The sequence below is a fragment of the Micromonas commoda genome, chromosome 14 (genome assembly GCF_000090985.2).
Source record: "Micromonas commoda chromosome 14, complete sequence".
NCBI classification, from domain to species: domain Eukaryota; kingdom Viridiplantae; phylum Chlorophyta; class Mamiellophyceae; order Mamiellales; family Mamiellaceae; genus Micromonas; species Micromonas commoda.
Genome location: NC_013051.1, coordinates 415,369 through 428,197, shown reverse-complemented (window position 1 = coordinate 428,197; position 12,829 = coordinate 415,369). Strand labels below are relative to the sequence as shown.

The 12,829-nt window shown below is 63.6% G+C and overlaps 8 protein-coding genes across 8 annotated transcripts; 4 read left to right on the top strand and 4 right to left on the bottom strand.

Moving 5' to 3' along the window:
* Positions 1-960, top strand: PRDX (peroxiredoxin, bacteria-like protein). The gene is made up of 2 exons (XM_002506131.1): positions 1-97; positions 366-960. The coding sequence occupies exons 1-2, from the start codon at positions 32-34 to the stop codon at positions 738-740; spliced, it is 441 nt and encodes a 146-aa protein (XP_002506177.1). The 5' UTR covers positions 1-31; the 3' UTR covers positions 741-960.
* Positions 961-1,039: 79 nt separating this feature from the next.
* MICPUN_64086 (polycystin cation channel family) lies at positions 1,040-5,176 on the bottom strand (the record flags this gene model as incomplete). The annotated part of the gene is made up of 1 exon (XM_002505922.1): positions 1,040-5,176. The coding sequence occupies one exon, from the start codon at positions 5,174-5,176 to the stop codon at positions 1,040-1,042; it is 4,137 nt and encodes a 1,378-aa protein (XP_002505968.1).
* Positions 5,177-5,552: 376 nt separating this feature from the next.
* On the top strand, positions 5,553-6,597 carry MICPUN_64085 (predicted protein; the record flags this gene model as incomplete). The annotated part of the gene is made up of 3 exons (XM_002506130.1): positions 5,553-6,206; positions 6,302-6,526; positions 6,583-6,597. The coding sequence occupies 3 exons, from the start codon at positions 5,553-5,555 to the stop codon at positions 6,595-6,597; spliced, it is 894 nt and encodes a 297-aa protein (XP_002506176.1).
* A 78-nt stretch (positions 6,598-6,675) lies between these two features.
* On the bottom strand, positions 6,676-7,674 carry MICPUN_64084 (predicted protein; the record flags this gene model as incomplete). Its single annotated transcript, XM_002505921.1, has 1 exon — positions 6,676-7,674. The coding sequence occupies one exon, from the start codon at positions 7,672-7,674 to the stop codon at positions 6,676-6,678; it is 999 nt and encodes a 332-aa protein (XP_002505967.1).
* Positions 7,675-7,758: 84 nt separating this feature from the next.
* On the bottom strand, positions 7,759-9,260 carry MICPUN_64083 (predicted protein; the record flags this gene model as incomplete). Its single annotated transcript, XM_002505920.1, has 2 exons — positions 7,759-9,085; positions 9,160-9,260. The coding sequence occupies 2 exons, from the start codon at positions 9,258-9,260 to the stop codon at positions 7,759-7,761; spliced, it is 1,428 nt and encodes a 475-aa protein (XP_002505966.1).
* A 180-nt stretch (positions 9,261-9,440) lies between these two features.
* Positions 9,441-10,001, top strand: MICPUN_64082 (predicted protein; the record flags this gene model as incomplete). Its single annotated transcript, XM_002506129.1, has 1 exon — positions 9,441-10,001. One exon carries the CDS (start codon positions 9,441-9,443, stop codon positions 9,999-10,001), a length of 561 nt encoding a protein of 186 aa, XP_002506175.1.
* A 171-nt stretch (positions 10,002-10,172) lies between these two features.
* MICPUN_64081 (predicted protein) lies at positions 10,173-11,669 on the top strand (the record flags this gene model as incomplete). Its single annotated transcript, XM_002506128.1, has 1 exon — positions 10,173-11,669. The coding sequence occupies one exon, from the start codon at positions 10,173-10,175 to the stop codon at positions 11,667-11,669; it is 1,497 nt and encodes a 498-aa protein (XP_002506174.1).
* Positions 11,670-11,755: 86 nt separating this feature from the next.
* Positions 11,756-12,760, bottom strand: MICPUN_106499 (predicted protein). Its single transcript, XM_002505919.1, has 2 exons — positions 12,641-12,760; positions 11,756-12,502 (listed from the first exon to the last, which is right to left on the bottom strand). The coding sequence occupies exons 1-2, from the start codon at positions 12,740-12,742 to the stop codon at positions 11,807-11,809; spliced, it is 798 nt and encodes a 265-aa protein (XP_002505965.1). The 5' UTR covers positions 12,743-12,760; the 3' UTR covers positions 11,756-11,806.
* Positions 12,761-12,829: the final 69 nt, after the last annotated feature.

The window sequence follows — 12,829 nt, the reverse complement described above, 5'->3', positions numbered from 1 at the left end:
CGTCTCGACTGTCGACAGACAATCAGGCAAGATGGTTGGCGTCGGCGACAAGTTCCCGGATGCGAACCTCCACGACCAGTTCCCCCCCGACTTCAAGGTGCGCATCGTTTGAACACTCCCACCCGATCCGATCGCGCCCGGGGGACCGGAAAAAGAACAATCAGGAAGCGAAAATCGTCATCCATCCCCCCTCGCGCCCGGTCCTCCTCCCTTCCCCTCGCCGGCATCGCGCGACCCCGGTCTGATCGCCGCGCTCCATCGATCTATCCGTGAAACAGGTGAACACCACCTCGCGCCTCGCGGGCAAGAAGACCATCGTGGTCGGCCTTCCCGGCGCCTTCACCCCCACCTGATCCACGTGCCAGGTCCCGGGATATCTCGCGGGACAGGACAAGCTCAAGGCGGCGGGCATCGACGAGGTGCTGGTGTACTGCGTCGACAACGCGGCGGTGATGTCCGCGTGGGCGGTCGATCAGAAGATCGCGGGCTCCAACATCTCATTCCTCGGAGATCCCAACTCCGAGCTCACCTCCGCTCTCGGGATGACGCTCACCAACCCGGGCCCCGTCGGCAAGCTCGGCCCCAACCGGTGCAAGCGATTCGCCATGTACTGCGACGACGGCGTGATCAAGGTCATCCAGGTGTCTGAGAACAAGGGCGGCGCCGACGATCCCGCCGGTGACGACTTCCCCGAGGACTCCTGCATCGACAACATGCTCAAGCTCATCTCCGAGCTCTAAGCGATCGACGAGACAGTAGTTCGCCGCGAACACTGAGCGATCTCCGCGTTTGAGCGCCCGCTACGCACGGCGACGGCTACGTGACGCAACCTGGGGTAAAGGGGTGCGCTACACCACCTCCCGGGAAGGCAGAAAAACGCCGTCGCGGTGGCGCTCGAGCTCGAGGGCTCGCTCCGTCTCCGCGTTTGTAATCAGAGACCCATCTCCGGTTCAAAAAGCTCGCGTCGTCGTCTCTCGCCCGTTTATTTTACTAAGCGTTAATCTTACAAGAAGTGCTCAGTGTCGACGCTAACGCAAAGCTACAAACGATTCTCGATCTCCGGGGTCGCGGTCGACTTATCCCGCGCGGCAGTCGCGGGTGACTCGTCCAGCTTCGTCGACCTGAGCTCGCTAAGTGCCCATTTCTGCTCGTCCAGCTGCTTGGCGATCATCAGAATCAAAGAGTGCATCTCGTTCACCTTCTTCTCCATCGGAGACGCGCCGTCTACCGATTTGGCGTTTCCAACGGATGCCGCGATGGACTCGCAGAGCACGGCAACGTCGCCCAGACCGCCCTTGGCCTTCTTCAACCCCGACTCGTTCGCACGCCTCGCGGCCTGATGCGAGCCCTCGAGGACGCGTCTCAGCTCCTCGACCTCCACGCCCCCGCCTCGGTCGCCGGAGAGCTCGAGAACTTTGGCGGATGACGCGTCGCGGTCCTCTTCGTCCGAGTCGGAGTCGCCGTCTCGCGTCGCTCGCCCGCGCCGCGCAACTGTGTTTTCCATGCCGTGCTTCTCCTCGAACCGGTCGCGTTCGTACTCCTCCGCAGCGAGCATAGCGCGCACGCGCTTTAGCGCGGCGCGGTCAGTCAGAAGCTTGCCCCCGCTCGTCTTGGCCCTGAGCCATCTCGTCAACAGCTTCGACATCTCGGAGATGATGGACTCCGTGTCGGCGCTCTCCTGCTGGACCTTCATGTAACCCTCGGAGAGAATCGCGATGAGGAAGTTGAGCAACATGAGCGTGGTGAGGAACGAAAACGTCATGTAGAAGAGGGCACCGGCAACGGCGAGTCTGCCCGGCAGATCGAAGAGCTCCTCGCCGACGCCCCTGTCGTCGCCGCTCAACGTCCAAGATATGATGGTCTGCCCGGCTTGAGACAGTGTGCTGAACTGTAAGAGCTTGGAGCCGAAGACGACTTGCCCGAGGAAAGTGTACATCGCACAGACGATCCCGAGGAGCGCGAAGAAGTGCGCGAGCTCCTGGAAGGACTTGCCGATGGTCCTCGTGACGATGCCGAGCTTGGGCTGGAAATCCGCAGCCTTGAAGAAGCGCAGCAAACAGAGGAAGATGTTGATGCCGTTGAACGTTCCATAGAGCACCTGCACCTCGATCACGGAGTTGAACTTGCCCAGCACGTCCACGACGTACTTCTCGAGTTGGCTTCCATCGTCTCTGAGCTCCAAGAGCCTCGCGCTCCTCGCGTGTTGGGTGTTGAGGTAGACGTTGAAGCGAGGTTCCGTGTCGAAGGCTCTCATCTCCGCAACCTGCCACAGCCACATGCCCACGCAGCACACGTGCAACCAGATGGACAACACCTCGATGTAGTTCCACGCGCTGACGAAGTAATCCATGGGATGGCCCGTCTTGAGCGTCGTGCCGATGAGCTCGGTGAGCTCGGTGAACATAGCCGAGAGGACAAAGAGGCAGAAGACGGCCTCAAGGAGGCACCTGAGGTTGTAATTGTTGACCTCCGTCTCGTCGTCCGGGTCGTGGTAGTAAGGCTGCGTCGCGGCGCTGTCCGCACTGTATTCGACCTGGATGTTGCCGCCCTGCGAAAAGTCAAAGTCGACGACCAGGTTGCAGAAGTACCTCAGCTCGCCGTTGTACGTCAGCACCTCCACCTTCAGGTTCTTGGTGTACTTGTCGATGAAAAAGCCGTCCTCGAGGTACTCGATCAGCTTATTGAACGCGTTCTCGCGCAGATTAATGTCAATCACCACCGCGAAGCCGGCCTCGCGCCCTTCCAGGGTGGACGGGTAGAACCCGTAAGGCACGCCCCTGACGTTGAGTTCGCTGTTTTTGTAAAACTTGAAGCCTGGGTCGCTGGCGTTGGAGCCGCCTTGCGCGTCGGACTCCGGGCGGCAGCACATTTTGTTCTTTGCCTCGGGATCGTAAAGCCTGGAGGTGGAGATGAACACTGGGTCGACACCGTACGGGTCCACGTCGCTCTTATCGACCACCGGGCACACCTTGCCGCTGAGGCCCCTGTCCGCGCGGCCGTCCCCAAACTTTCCCTTGCACGGCTCGTTGCCCGATCGCGTCTGGTACAAGAGAACGCCGCCGACGATGACGTTCTTGGAAGACACGTATCGTTTCCTCACCGACGTGTCCAGGGGCACGGGGGGCGTGGCGTTGGAGGGCTTGGGCACGGCCACAGCCTCCATCGCGAACGGGACGTCGTACTGCACGAGGTTGCAGCAGCCGTTGGCCCCGTCGCCGGCGGTGCGATAGTCCGCGAGGAGCATCGGCTCGTGGCACCTCGGGTTCTGGCAGACGCCGAGGTAGCACCGTTTCTGTATTTCCGACGACGTGGGCGTGATTGGAGTGCGCGCGGTGATTGGGTTGCACGCCGCCGCCGAGGCGGCGACGTCAAATGTGCACCAGCCGTTTTTGTAGTCGCGGCGCTCTAGCCCGACGGCGGCGCAGTCGCGACCTCTGACGTCCGCGTCGTTCACATCCGGGATCGTGAAGTACGTCGTCTCGCTGGCCACGCCGTCGGCGAAAGCCTTGACGATCTCGCACTCGTCCGCGCCGGTGATGAACACGCCCCCGCCCCTCCAGCCAAAGTTCTTCGAGTGGGAATCCGACATGACGAGACTGTAGTTGCCGGGTTTGACGCACCACTGGTCGATCTTCGTCTCGTACGCCGACAGGCTCCCGCTGACCACCTCCGTCGCCGTTTCACTCGTGATGTGAGCGGAGAAGGCCGTGGCGTTCACCGTGGTCGTGTTTATCCCCGCCGCCACGATCGCCGCATCGTCGAAGACGACGTGTTTGACAGCCCACTCGTTTTTGTTTCCGTTAATGGACGTCTGCGTCAGCACCTCGAGCAGCCTAAATCCGGAGGTGCACTCGGGCTTCGCGCGTGGACTCACGTCGGGGACCCGCGTGGCACGCGAGGGCGGCGGCGGTGGGGGTGGCGGCGGCGGGGGTGGTGAGGGTGAGGATGAGGGTGGCGGCGGGGGGTTTCGACGTACCGGGGTGTGACCGGGGAGATGATTCAGTAGCTTGCGTCCCGGGGTGGCTGCGTCCGGGGGTGGCACGCCGGCGGCGATGTACATGTCGTACCTGTACCCGTCCGCGGTTTCAATCGCCTTATCCCTGTCGAGCTGGCAATATCCCCACGTGTACTTGACCTTCTTTAGTTGAGTGTTTGGGTCCGTGACGAACACCTTACCGGCGGTGCCGCCGAAGGGCGCGAGTAGTCTGACGTACCAGTTCATCCCTGGAACCTCGAGTTGCCACTTATCGACGGTGCCCACGTAGTTGCTGACTGGACGGTCGGTCTCGAACCAACACTCCTCGCCGCGCTCGGGCCTGAGCTCCTTGGTGCAGAAGTTCCACTTCGTTCCGGCGAGGAACGCGGCTCTTTGCGCGTCAACCCCTTCCGTATCGTTTTGCAAAGTGTATATGGGCGTGATCTCCACGTCAACCTTGGTGAGGTGGGGATACGCGCCGCAGTCCGCGGTGCATCCGAATCGCCCGAACCCTGGGAACTCCATCTGCTCACACTCGCCGTTGCCGCACTTGGGGTCCGCCCATATCGGCCCGAACGTGTCCTTGAGCCATCCGAACACCTCGGACTTGTCCGCGTACACCCTCTGGTCCTCGTTGGTCTCTGGGTTTGTGGGCACCAACGCGTTGGTGACCGTGGATGCCATGCCGTAGGCGGCGTCGACGTCCGCCTGCTTGTGCAAGAGCCAGAGGTAGATCACCAGGAAGCAGGAGAAGGACACGAGCGTCCAGTAGGAGCTCACTTTACGCACGTTGCGTTTGTACGCATCCTTGACGCGATGTAGCATGCGCACGCGATTGTGCTGGTCCTCGGCCTCCTCGGCGACGCGAAGCTCACCGGATTCGAGCACGCCGTCGCCGTCCAGGTCGGCGGCCATGTATCGATCGTACCTCGTGACGTCCGCGCGGGCCATAGCCTTGAGCTCGTTGCGGTCCAGGCGCGAGTCCTCGTTGAGGTCCCAGTCCGTCGCCGCACCGATCCTCCCGCGACCGACCGCGGGTTCGGGTGATGCGCGCGACGATGAGGTGCCGAGGGTCTTGCTGAAGAAGCCGAAGAGACCGGACGCCCTCGAGGGCATTTGAACTTGGGCGACGACCGAGCCCGACGAGCCAGAGCTCATGAGATCGTCGTCCTTGGCTCCGGTGGGCCGTGCGTTGAACATGGCTTTTGGCGGGGGTGCCGCCTAACAGGCTGGATTTTCGTGACCGACACGGCGGCACGGCGGCACGGCGACGGTTGATCAACCCGGATGCAGACGCACGTAAGGGGCGAGTCACTGACCTAGGATGATGCCCAGCCCTTCGTGAGGGGAGCCGGCGGTCTCCTTGGCGTCTTTCGGTTGTGCACTGTGATGGCTTTTCGCATCTTCCAAGGATACTCATGGGCAGCGTGACCGCTTCGTGGCCGACAATCTTGGGTGCCCACACGTCCCCACACGTGGGTGTCGGAACCTCTCCGCTCTCTTCCGTTTTCGCGCGATCTGATCTTAGACTATTTTGAACCGGCGCCGGGGCGGACGCGACACTCACCCACGCGCCATGGCCGTCGCCGCCGACGACGATGGTCTCACCGACTACGAGCGCCAGAGGCTCGCGCACGTCGCCCGCAATCGCGAGTACATGGCTCGCCTGGGCGTGCTCGATCTCGCCAAGGTCGTCGCGACGGAAAAACCGACCACGGCGCCCTCGAGGAAACGTGTCAAGCGCGAGCCCACCGAGCCCTCGCGGAGGTCCGGGCGGCTCCTGAACGTCAAACCCGAGCACGACGGGTCCGCGGTGGACGCCCTGCGCGACGACGAGGACGCGGGCGAGCGCCGCAACAAGCGTACCACCGGCCGAATCGCGACCGGCCCCGCGGGGGACGCGAGCGTTTGGGACTCCGAGGATGCGGCTTTGGAGGCGTCGAGGCAGTGGCTCGAGGACGCCCGCGCGCTGATGCTCGCGCGCACGTCCGCGGTCGCAGACATGCCGAAGGGCTCGCGCAGTGAGGAGGCCACGCGCGCTCGGTGGAGGAAGGAGGCGGTGAGTCGATGGGGCGACGGCGTCCCCGCGATTGACGCGGTGGAAGACTGGGAGCGATGGGTGAAATCTCGCGTCGGCGCGCCCCCGCCGCCGTCCGACCTGCAGCTGCTGCAGGAGTACTACGCGCACGACGCGTGGCAGCTGCTCGTGGCGTGCGTGCTCATGTCCAGGGTGCGTTCGTCCTCGGTTCGATTGATTCTCATCCGATTGATTCGATTCCCGCGCCGTCCTCCGATTGATTCTTTTCCATCTTCCCGCTGTAACAGGTCTCGAGCTGGGACGTGAAGCACAACACGATCTCCGCCTTCTTCGCCAAGTACCCGACCCCGACGCACGCGCTCGCGGCGTCGCCGAACGACGTCCTGGAGGTCATTCGTCCGTTGGGCCTCTTCCCCGCGCGGTTCCGGTCCATTGTGGAGGTTTCAACAAAGGTTGTGAGCGACGTCGGCGAGTTCGACGTCGGGCCCGAACCGACGCGCAAGGTGTACGGGGTTGGCGAGTTCGGCATCGACTCGTTCGAGGTGTTCGTGCGCGGTGACCTGGCGAGGCAGCCCGCGGATAAGACGCTGCAGTCGTTCGTTTCCTGGCAGAAGCGGCGGCGGTGACGAGTCGAGTTTGGTCATTCCGTTTGGTTATTTGGTCATTTACTGAAGGTTCCGCCGTCTTCGTCGTCGTCCACGGACCGGCCGTCGTCCTCGTCCTGGCTCGCGCCGCCGCCGCCGCTCGCCGCCATGAAAGGGTCCAGGAGGTACCGCTTCCTCGCCTCCGCCGCGATCGCGCGCGCCTCCTTCGTCGTCTGCAGCATCGGGAACGCGTCTCGAAGGTTCGCAAACGACAGCCCGCCCCCGGTTGGTGCCGATTGCTCCTCGTACTCGTGATCCGCCGCCGCGCCGAACGCCCTCGCGTCCACCGTCGCGAGCGCCTTTTTCGTGGCGAATATCCTGCACCCGTACGGCGCGTACCTCAGCGCCAGCGCGAGCGCCCGCCACGCCTCGTCCTCGCCGCCGCGTAGGTCGTACGTGCTCTGATCGAGATCCTTCCCCGCGAGCAGCGTGGACTCGAAAACGTATCTCGTCCCGGTGTCGTCCCATCGCGCCTCTCCGAGGAAGACGGCGCCGAGGATGGACCCCTCGGCGCCCGTCAGCTCGTCCAGCGCACCGTAAGGGAGCTGGATGCCCATGTCGATGGGCGGGTCCTGCGTCAGCTGCAGCATGGCCTGCGCCCACTCGCTCGCCGCGCCCTCGCGGTCCTCGGGCCTCTTCGAGATGAGCAGCGGGAGCGTCTGGGCGGTCCTCAGCGATCCCAGCGGCACCCGCGGTTCCGCGCGCCGGAGCTCCTCGACGGGGTTGGGCGCGCGCGGGATGGACCCGGCGGAGCCCTTGGGGACGAGCAACGCGACGAAGCCGCGCGGTGACACGCTCACGCCTCCGATCTCCATCTCTACGAGGTCGTCGATGCCCACCTCCTCCTCCTCCTCCTCCTCCGCGTCGTCCCCGGGAACGCCTTCGGAGGCGCGGGCGATGAGACGCGACGGGCGACGCGTCCGGGTCGACGCGCGTGGTACGCGTTGGACGCAGCCGCGGTGGAGACGCGCGCGAAGCTGGGTCGCCCCCACGTGCGGCGTCGCGACCGCGGCCATCTCGGGCGGGCGATGCGAAGTGATCATCTTGGTGTGTTGTTTGCTGAGTTGGCACTCGTGGGCACCTCTCACTATTTCGCAATCCTAAGCGCTACTTAAGTCGACTACTTGTACCTCGTCGCACTTCTCGTCCCCGTCTCCGTACGTAAAGTCCGAGGGAATCATTCCGAAGATGAACCCGTTCGCATACGACGGCATCGCGTTATCGGCGCCCTTGCAGCTCACCGGCTGCCTGTACGGGTTCACCTGCACCTCCAAAAAATTCCATCTCGCCGCAGCCTTCTCTCGCAAAACCATCTTCTTCAACTCCTTCAGCCCCATGTTCGCCGCCTCCTCCGTGTAATCGGTGATGATGACTACCGGACCAAACTCGTTCACGAGCATCTTCAGGGTGGGCTCCCAGGACGTAAACGCGGCTATGCCGGCGTTGGGCATAAAGACCAAGCGATGTGGAGAGTGTAGGAAGTTTTTTCTTGCATACGCGTGACTCCAGATGGTCCCCTTGACCTCGTGATACAACCCTCTGTACATGTGCGCGGTGACACCATATGTACGCGTCGATGATTTGTACGCGTCGAATGGGACCTCCGGCCCGATGAGGTTCAGGTGGAATGGAGGATCAACGAAATCTCCTTTACCGTGGGCAACAGGCCGGTCAATATAGTGCAGCCAATGTAGCGCGATGATCGTTTGTTCAAGCTGATCAACCTCCTTCTCCGCGCCCAATACGTCGACGCAGACACCCCTTTCGGGGCCGGCATCGGGCGGACGCCAACGGAAATCCGCGAGCTGCCGCACTGCGTAATCTATGGTAGCCGCGGTGTGCAGCGTGATCGGAGTGGGATACTTCGGGGCAAACTCGGGAATCTTAAACGGCCCGTCTTGATGTTCGACCAATGCTTTTAGCCTGCAACTCATCATAACATCCCAGTTTTCAGGCAGAGGCTTTCGTAACTCTCGAACGCGAGCATCTATACTATTAGGCACGCGTTTTTCAAGCCAGTTTTCAAGCTTGTATGCCTGCCAGTTAGCCTCGTCCAGGCCACGGGACCAGCTCGTGACGGGATCCTCACCGGGCGGACATCGAGTATCAGCTACCGGCGGGAGCTTTCCGAACGGTGTCTTTGCGTGACACGGGCACTCTCTGCGATATTCATTCGCATTGTGAACGCCGAGTTTTTCCAGCAGCGTGCACCTGGTGTGAACGTTCTCGTCAATCATCTCGGTGGAGAGCCTGCCCCAGTCGAAGGCTGAGAAGATGTCTTCCCTCAGCTCCTGCGTCCTCGCCACCTGTTTCTTCGTCCTCTCGCAGCTCTCGTGGTGATCAAAATACGACCAGTGCATCTCTTGATGAGCCCGATCGCAGTAGTAGAACCCGGCGCATCCACCGCAGCTCATCGTCGCGGGTTTCCTGTCAAGGTTTAGGGGGCGTCAGCGCGATTCTCGGCGTAAACATGGGGCGACACGCGGAGGACGCGGGCTCACCCGCAGACGGTGCATTCGAGGTCGGATCGCAGGCCCGGTGTCCGGGGCAGAACCACGGCATCTCCACCAGCGGACCCGCGCCTCTTTCGTTTCGGGGGCATGCCTCGCACCCGGCCGGCGCGCGGGGCGAACTGCGAGAATCCCGAAGAGCGTGACGAAAGCGCCCTTTTCCGGGCGAACACAGCGTACTTGTAAGGCAGTGCGTCTGTTCGTCTTCCCGTCCGAGGTTTTTGGACCTTTTTTGTTGTGAAATCCCAGATCTTCCGCCCCCGGACCACAAGATGGCCGCCCCCGACGAACCCACGCCCCTCGTCGAGGTCCCGATCGTCGACGACAGCTTCGACGACTCGCGCAGCCGCTCGGTATCGGAGGAAGAACGCCGACGACGATGCGCAGCCTTCGCCGCGCTCAATGAAACTTTCGTCCTCGGGACAACCACGACGCGACGGGACAGCCACGATGCGCTTGAGGCCCCCGCCCGAGGCCAGGTCTTCGCCGCCGCCGCGGCCGTCGATACGCCCGCCGCCGTCGCGCGCGGACCGCGCGAGGGGACGTCGACGCCACCCGTCCGCGATACCACGCCCCGAGCCGCGGAAGACTCCCCCAACGACGACTCCGCCCACGACGACGCGGACGCCCCTAAACCCGCGTTCACAAAGTCGGAGGTTGCCGGCATCGTCGCCATGCTCGGCTTCCTCGACGCGTCGCAGCAGAGCATCGTTCACGGCATCATGCGGCGGGAACACGCCGACGAACCTCCCGAAGATCTCATGAAGCTGTCCCCAAACGCTCTCGCGTGCGTCGACGAGTACGTCCGCGAGCTACTCCTCCTCCCGAGCTGAGCCGAACGTCGAGACCTCACAGACGTCGTCGCCGAGATGCGAACCGCCAACGCCAAGGTCAAGGCCGAAGCCAAGGCCAAGGCCAACGCCAACGCCAACGCCAATCCCGCCGAGGAAAAGAACCCGTACGAGCTCCAGCGCGATGCTAACATCGCGCGGAACAAGGCGGCGATGGCGGCGCTCAACATCCGCAGCCTCGCCGGTGCCGTCCAGCCTTCCCGAGGTGGAAAGCGCGCGGCCTCTCCGAATGGATCTCACAAACGCCGTGCCGAGAACTCCGAAGACGACGACTTCATCCCCTGCGACGACGAAGCGCGAGGCACTCCGAAGGGCGCATCCGCGGGAGCGTCCAACACCCGCCCGCGCCGGAAAGCCGTTGCGCCCAAGAGGCTCAGCCCGACTTTCGGCGGCGCGCGCTCATATTCGAAGGAGGAGCCCGAGGATGAGGAAGATCCCGAGGACGAGGAGGAGCCCGAGCACGATGAGGACGCAGAGTGCCTCTACTGCGGCGAGTCCGAGTTCCCCGAAGGCGACGACTTCATCCTCTGCGACATGTGCAACAAAGGTGGGCACGTCCGCGCTTGCGTCGGTTTGAGCGAGGTGCCCACGGGAAGCTGGTACTGCAGTGACGACTGCCTCCACAAGTCTGTTGCCATTCCCAGCCTCAAGTACCGCTCCGCCAATTCGCAATCTGCTACCGTCCCCGGCCTCAAGTACATTCGCTTTTATAAGCAAACTGGGCGATACGGGGCGTCGATAAAAGTCGCAAAAGGCCACCGCAAAGGCCTCGGTGGCTTCGACACGGTGCCCGAAGCCGTGGCCGCCTACAACGAGGTGGCCGTAGATCACGGCATCGCGACGCAGCAGGTTCCTTCCGAGTACGTCGTCTCACCGGAGCCCAAACCGGAGCCCGACCCGGAGCCCGAACTGGAGCCCGAACTGGAGCCCGAACTGGAGCCCGAACTGGAGCCCGAACTGGAGCCCGAACTGGAGCCCGAACTGGAGCCCGAACTGGAGCCCGACCCGGAGCCCGACCCGGTGCCCGACCCGGAGCCCGAACCGGAGCCCGACCCGGAGCCCAAGCTCCCCGCGGGTTACGTCGCCGTAGACGTATCCTCTCTCGATTGCACGGTCCGCTTCGGACCGATGTCGTGCCCGTTCTGCGACAAAGCGTACAAGGGCGTCAGGGGGGTCAAGAGGCACCTGACCTCGTGCCAAGCCGCGATCGACGCCGGCCTCGACAAAGCCGCGGTTCCCGAGGGCTTCGTCGTGGCCAAGGTGGCCGCCGATGGCTCGACGGGCTTTTTGGTTCCTGAGGGCTTCGTCGTGGCCAAGGTGGCCGCCGACGACTGCACGGGTTTGAAGAGGAAGGCGAACGAGGCGGGCTTCGAAGAAATTCCCGCTCGTCGAGTCTCGACCCGCCGCGCCCCCGCGCCTCTCATCCTCGCAAAACCCGAGCTCGCGACCGATGGGGACAAAGGGGAACGTCGCGTCGTGACGAGCGCCGCGGACGTTGGGGACGCCGAAGAGTTGCGAATGCTTCGCGAGAGGCTCGCCGCGCAGGAGCGGCGAAACAGGGAAATGCGGGAAATCAACCTCCTGGCCTTTGAGCTGACGAAGCGGGTCATGGCGATGTCGGCGGAGGGCGACGGCGGCGCGACGCGGTGAGACGACGACGACGACGAGACTACCGGCGCGAGCGACGAGATTTCCGAGACGACGAACGACGCCCCCGCTCTTGTTACGAAAACGGCCACGACACATCATACCTTTTTAATCTCGCCCGACGAGTGTTGAGCATTCTCCTAAACGATCCTCTCCAGCTCCTTCGCGTACAGCAGCGTCTGGTTGATCAGCCGCATGCTCGGAATGTCCTTCGCGCTCGGCGGCGCCGCCTCCTCCCGGAACACGAACGCCCCGCCGTCCGTACTCCGAGCCCACCCCCGCTCCGCCGCGAGCGCGTCCATCCCGCCCGCGTCCACGTCGAGAAGCCGCGCCGCGTCCTTCACGCCCAGGCGCGTGTACCCGCGCTCCACGCACGCCGCGATCTCGTCCCGGACCGTGGCGTTGAGCATGGTCATGAAGTGCGCGTAGTCGGGCGTCGGGATGGATCCGCTCGCGGCGAAGATCTTGTTATACGCCCCCTCCATGAGGGACGACTCCAGGTCGAGGCAAAACGCGACGTGCCGATCGTCGTGCGCCTCGTTCGGGATGAGCTCCAGCTCGGTGTGAAACTCCGCGATGCGGTTCTGGACCAGCAGGCGGAGTAGGTTGAGGCCCGTGAGGAGCGCCTGCCTCGGGGACGGGGGAATCATCCCCGCGCAGTCGGAGTAGTACGGCCTGAGCTGGTTAAAGTTGCGCTCGGCGGCAGCGTCGTCTTGCTGCGACACCGCGAAGAGCGTGGCGTGCTCCAGCACGTCGCGCGCGAGCATGAGCTCCTCCACGGCCGTCGGGGTCTGCTCGAAGAGCGGCGGGAGCGCGGGGAACGCGGTGATCGCCACCTACGGGGAGACGGAAGGGAACGGAGGTCAGATCTCGGACGGCGCATGGGCCCGGGTCGAAAAGTGGACGATCGCCCTTTTGAAGGGTCAGATCTGAGACGGGGCCGCCCCCGGTTCGCGGAGAGCCTAGACGCGCACCTTGAGGGTTCCTAGGAGGGACGCGGTCTTGGTGGCATCGCCCGCCGCGTACGCCTTCACCAGCCCATCGAGGGTCTTCTTCGCCGACGCTAGGTCCGCCATCGTCGCGCGTCCGTCGCTTTGGCAGCAAACACAGCTGTGCGGGCAAACGGGTCTCTCCCCAGCCGATGATGATCTCGATCCTACGAG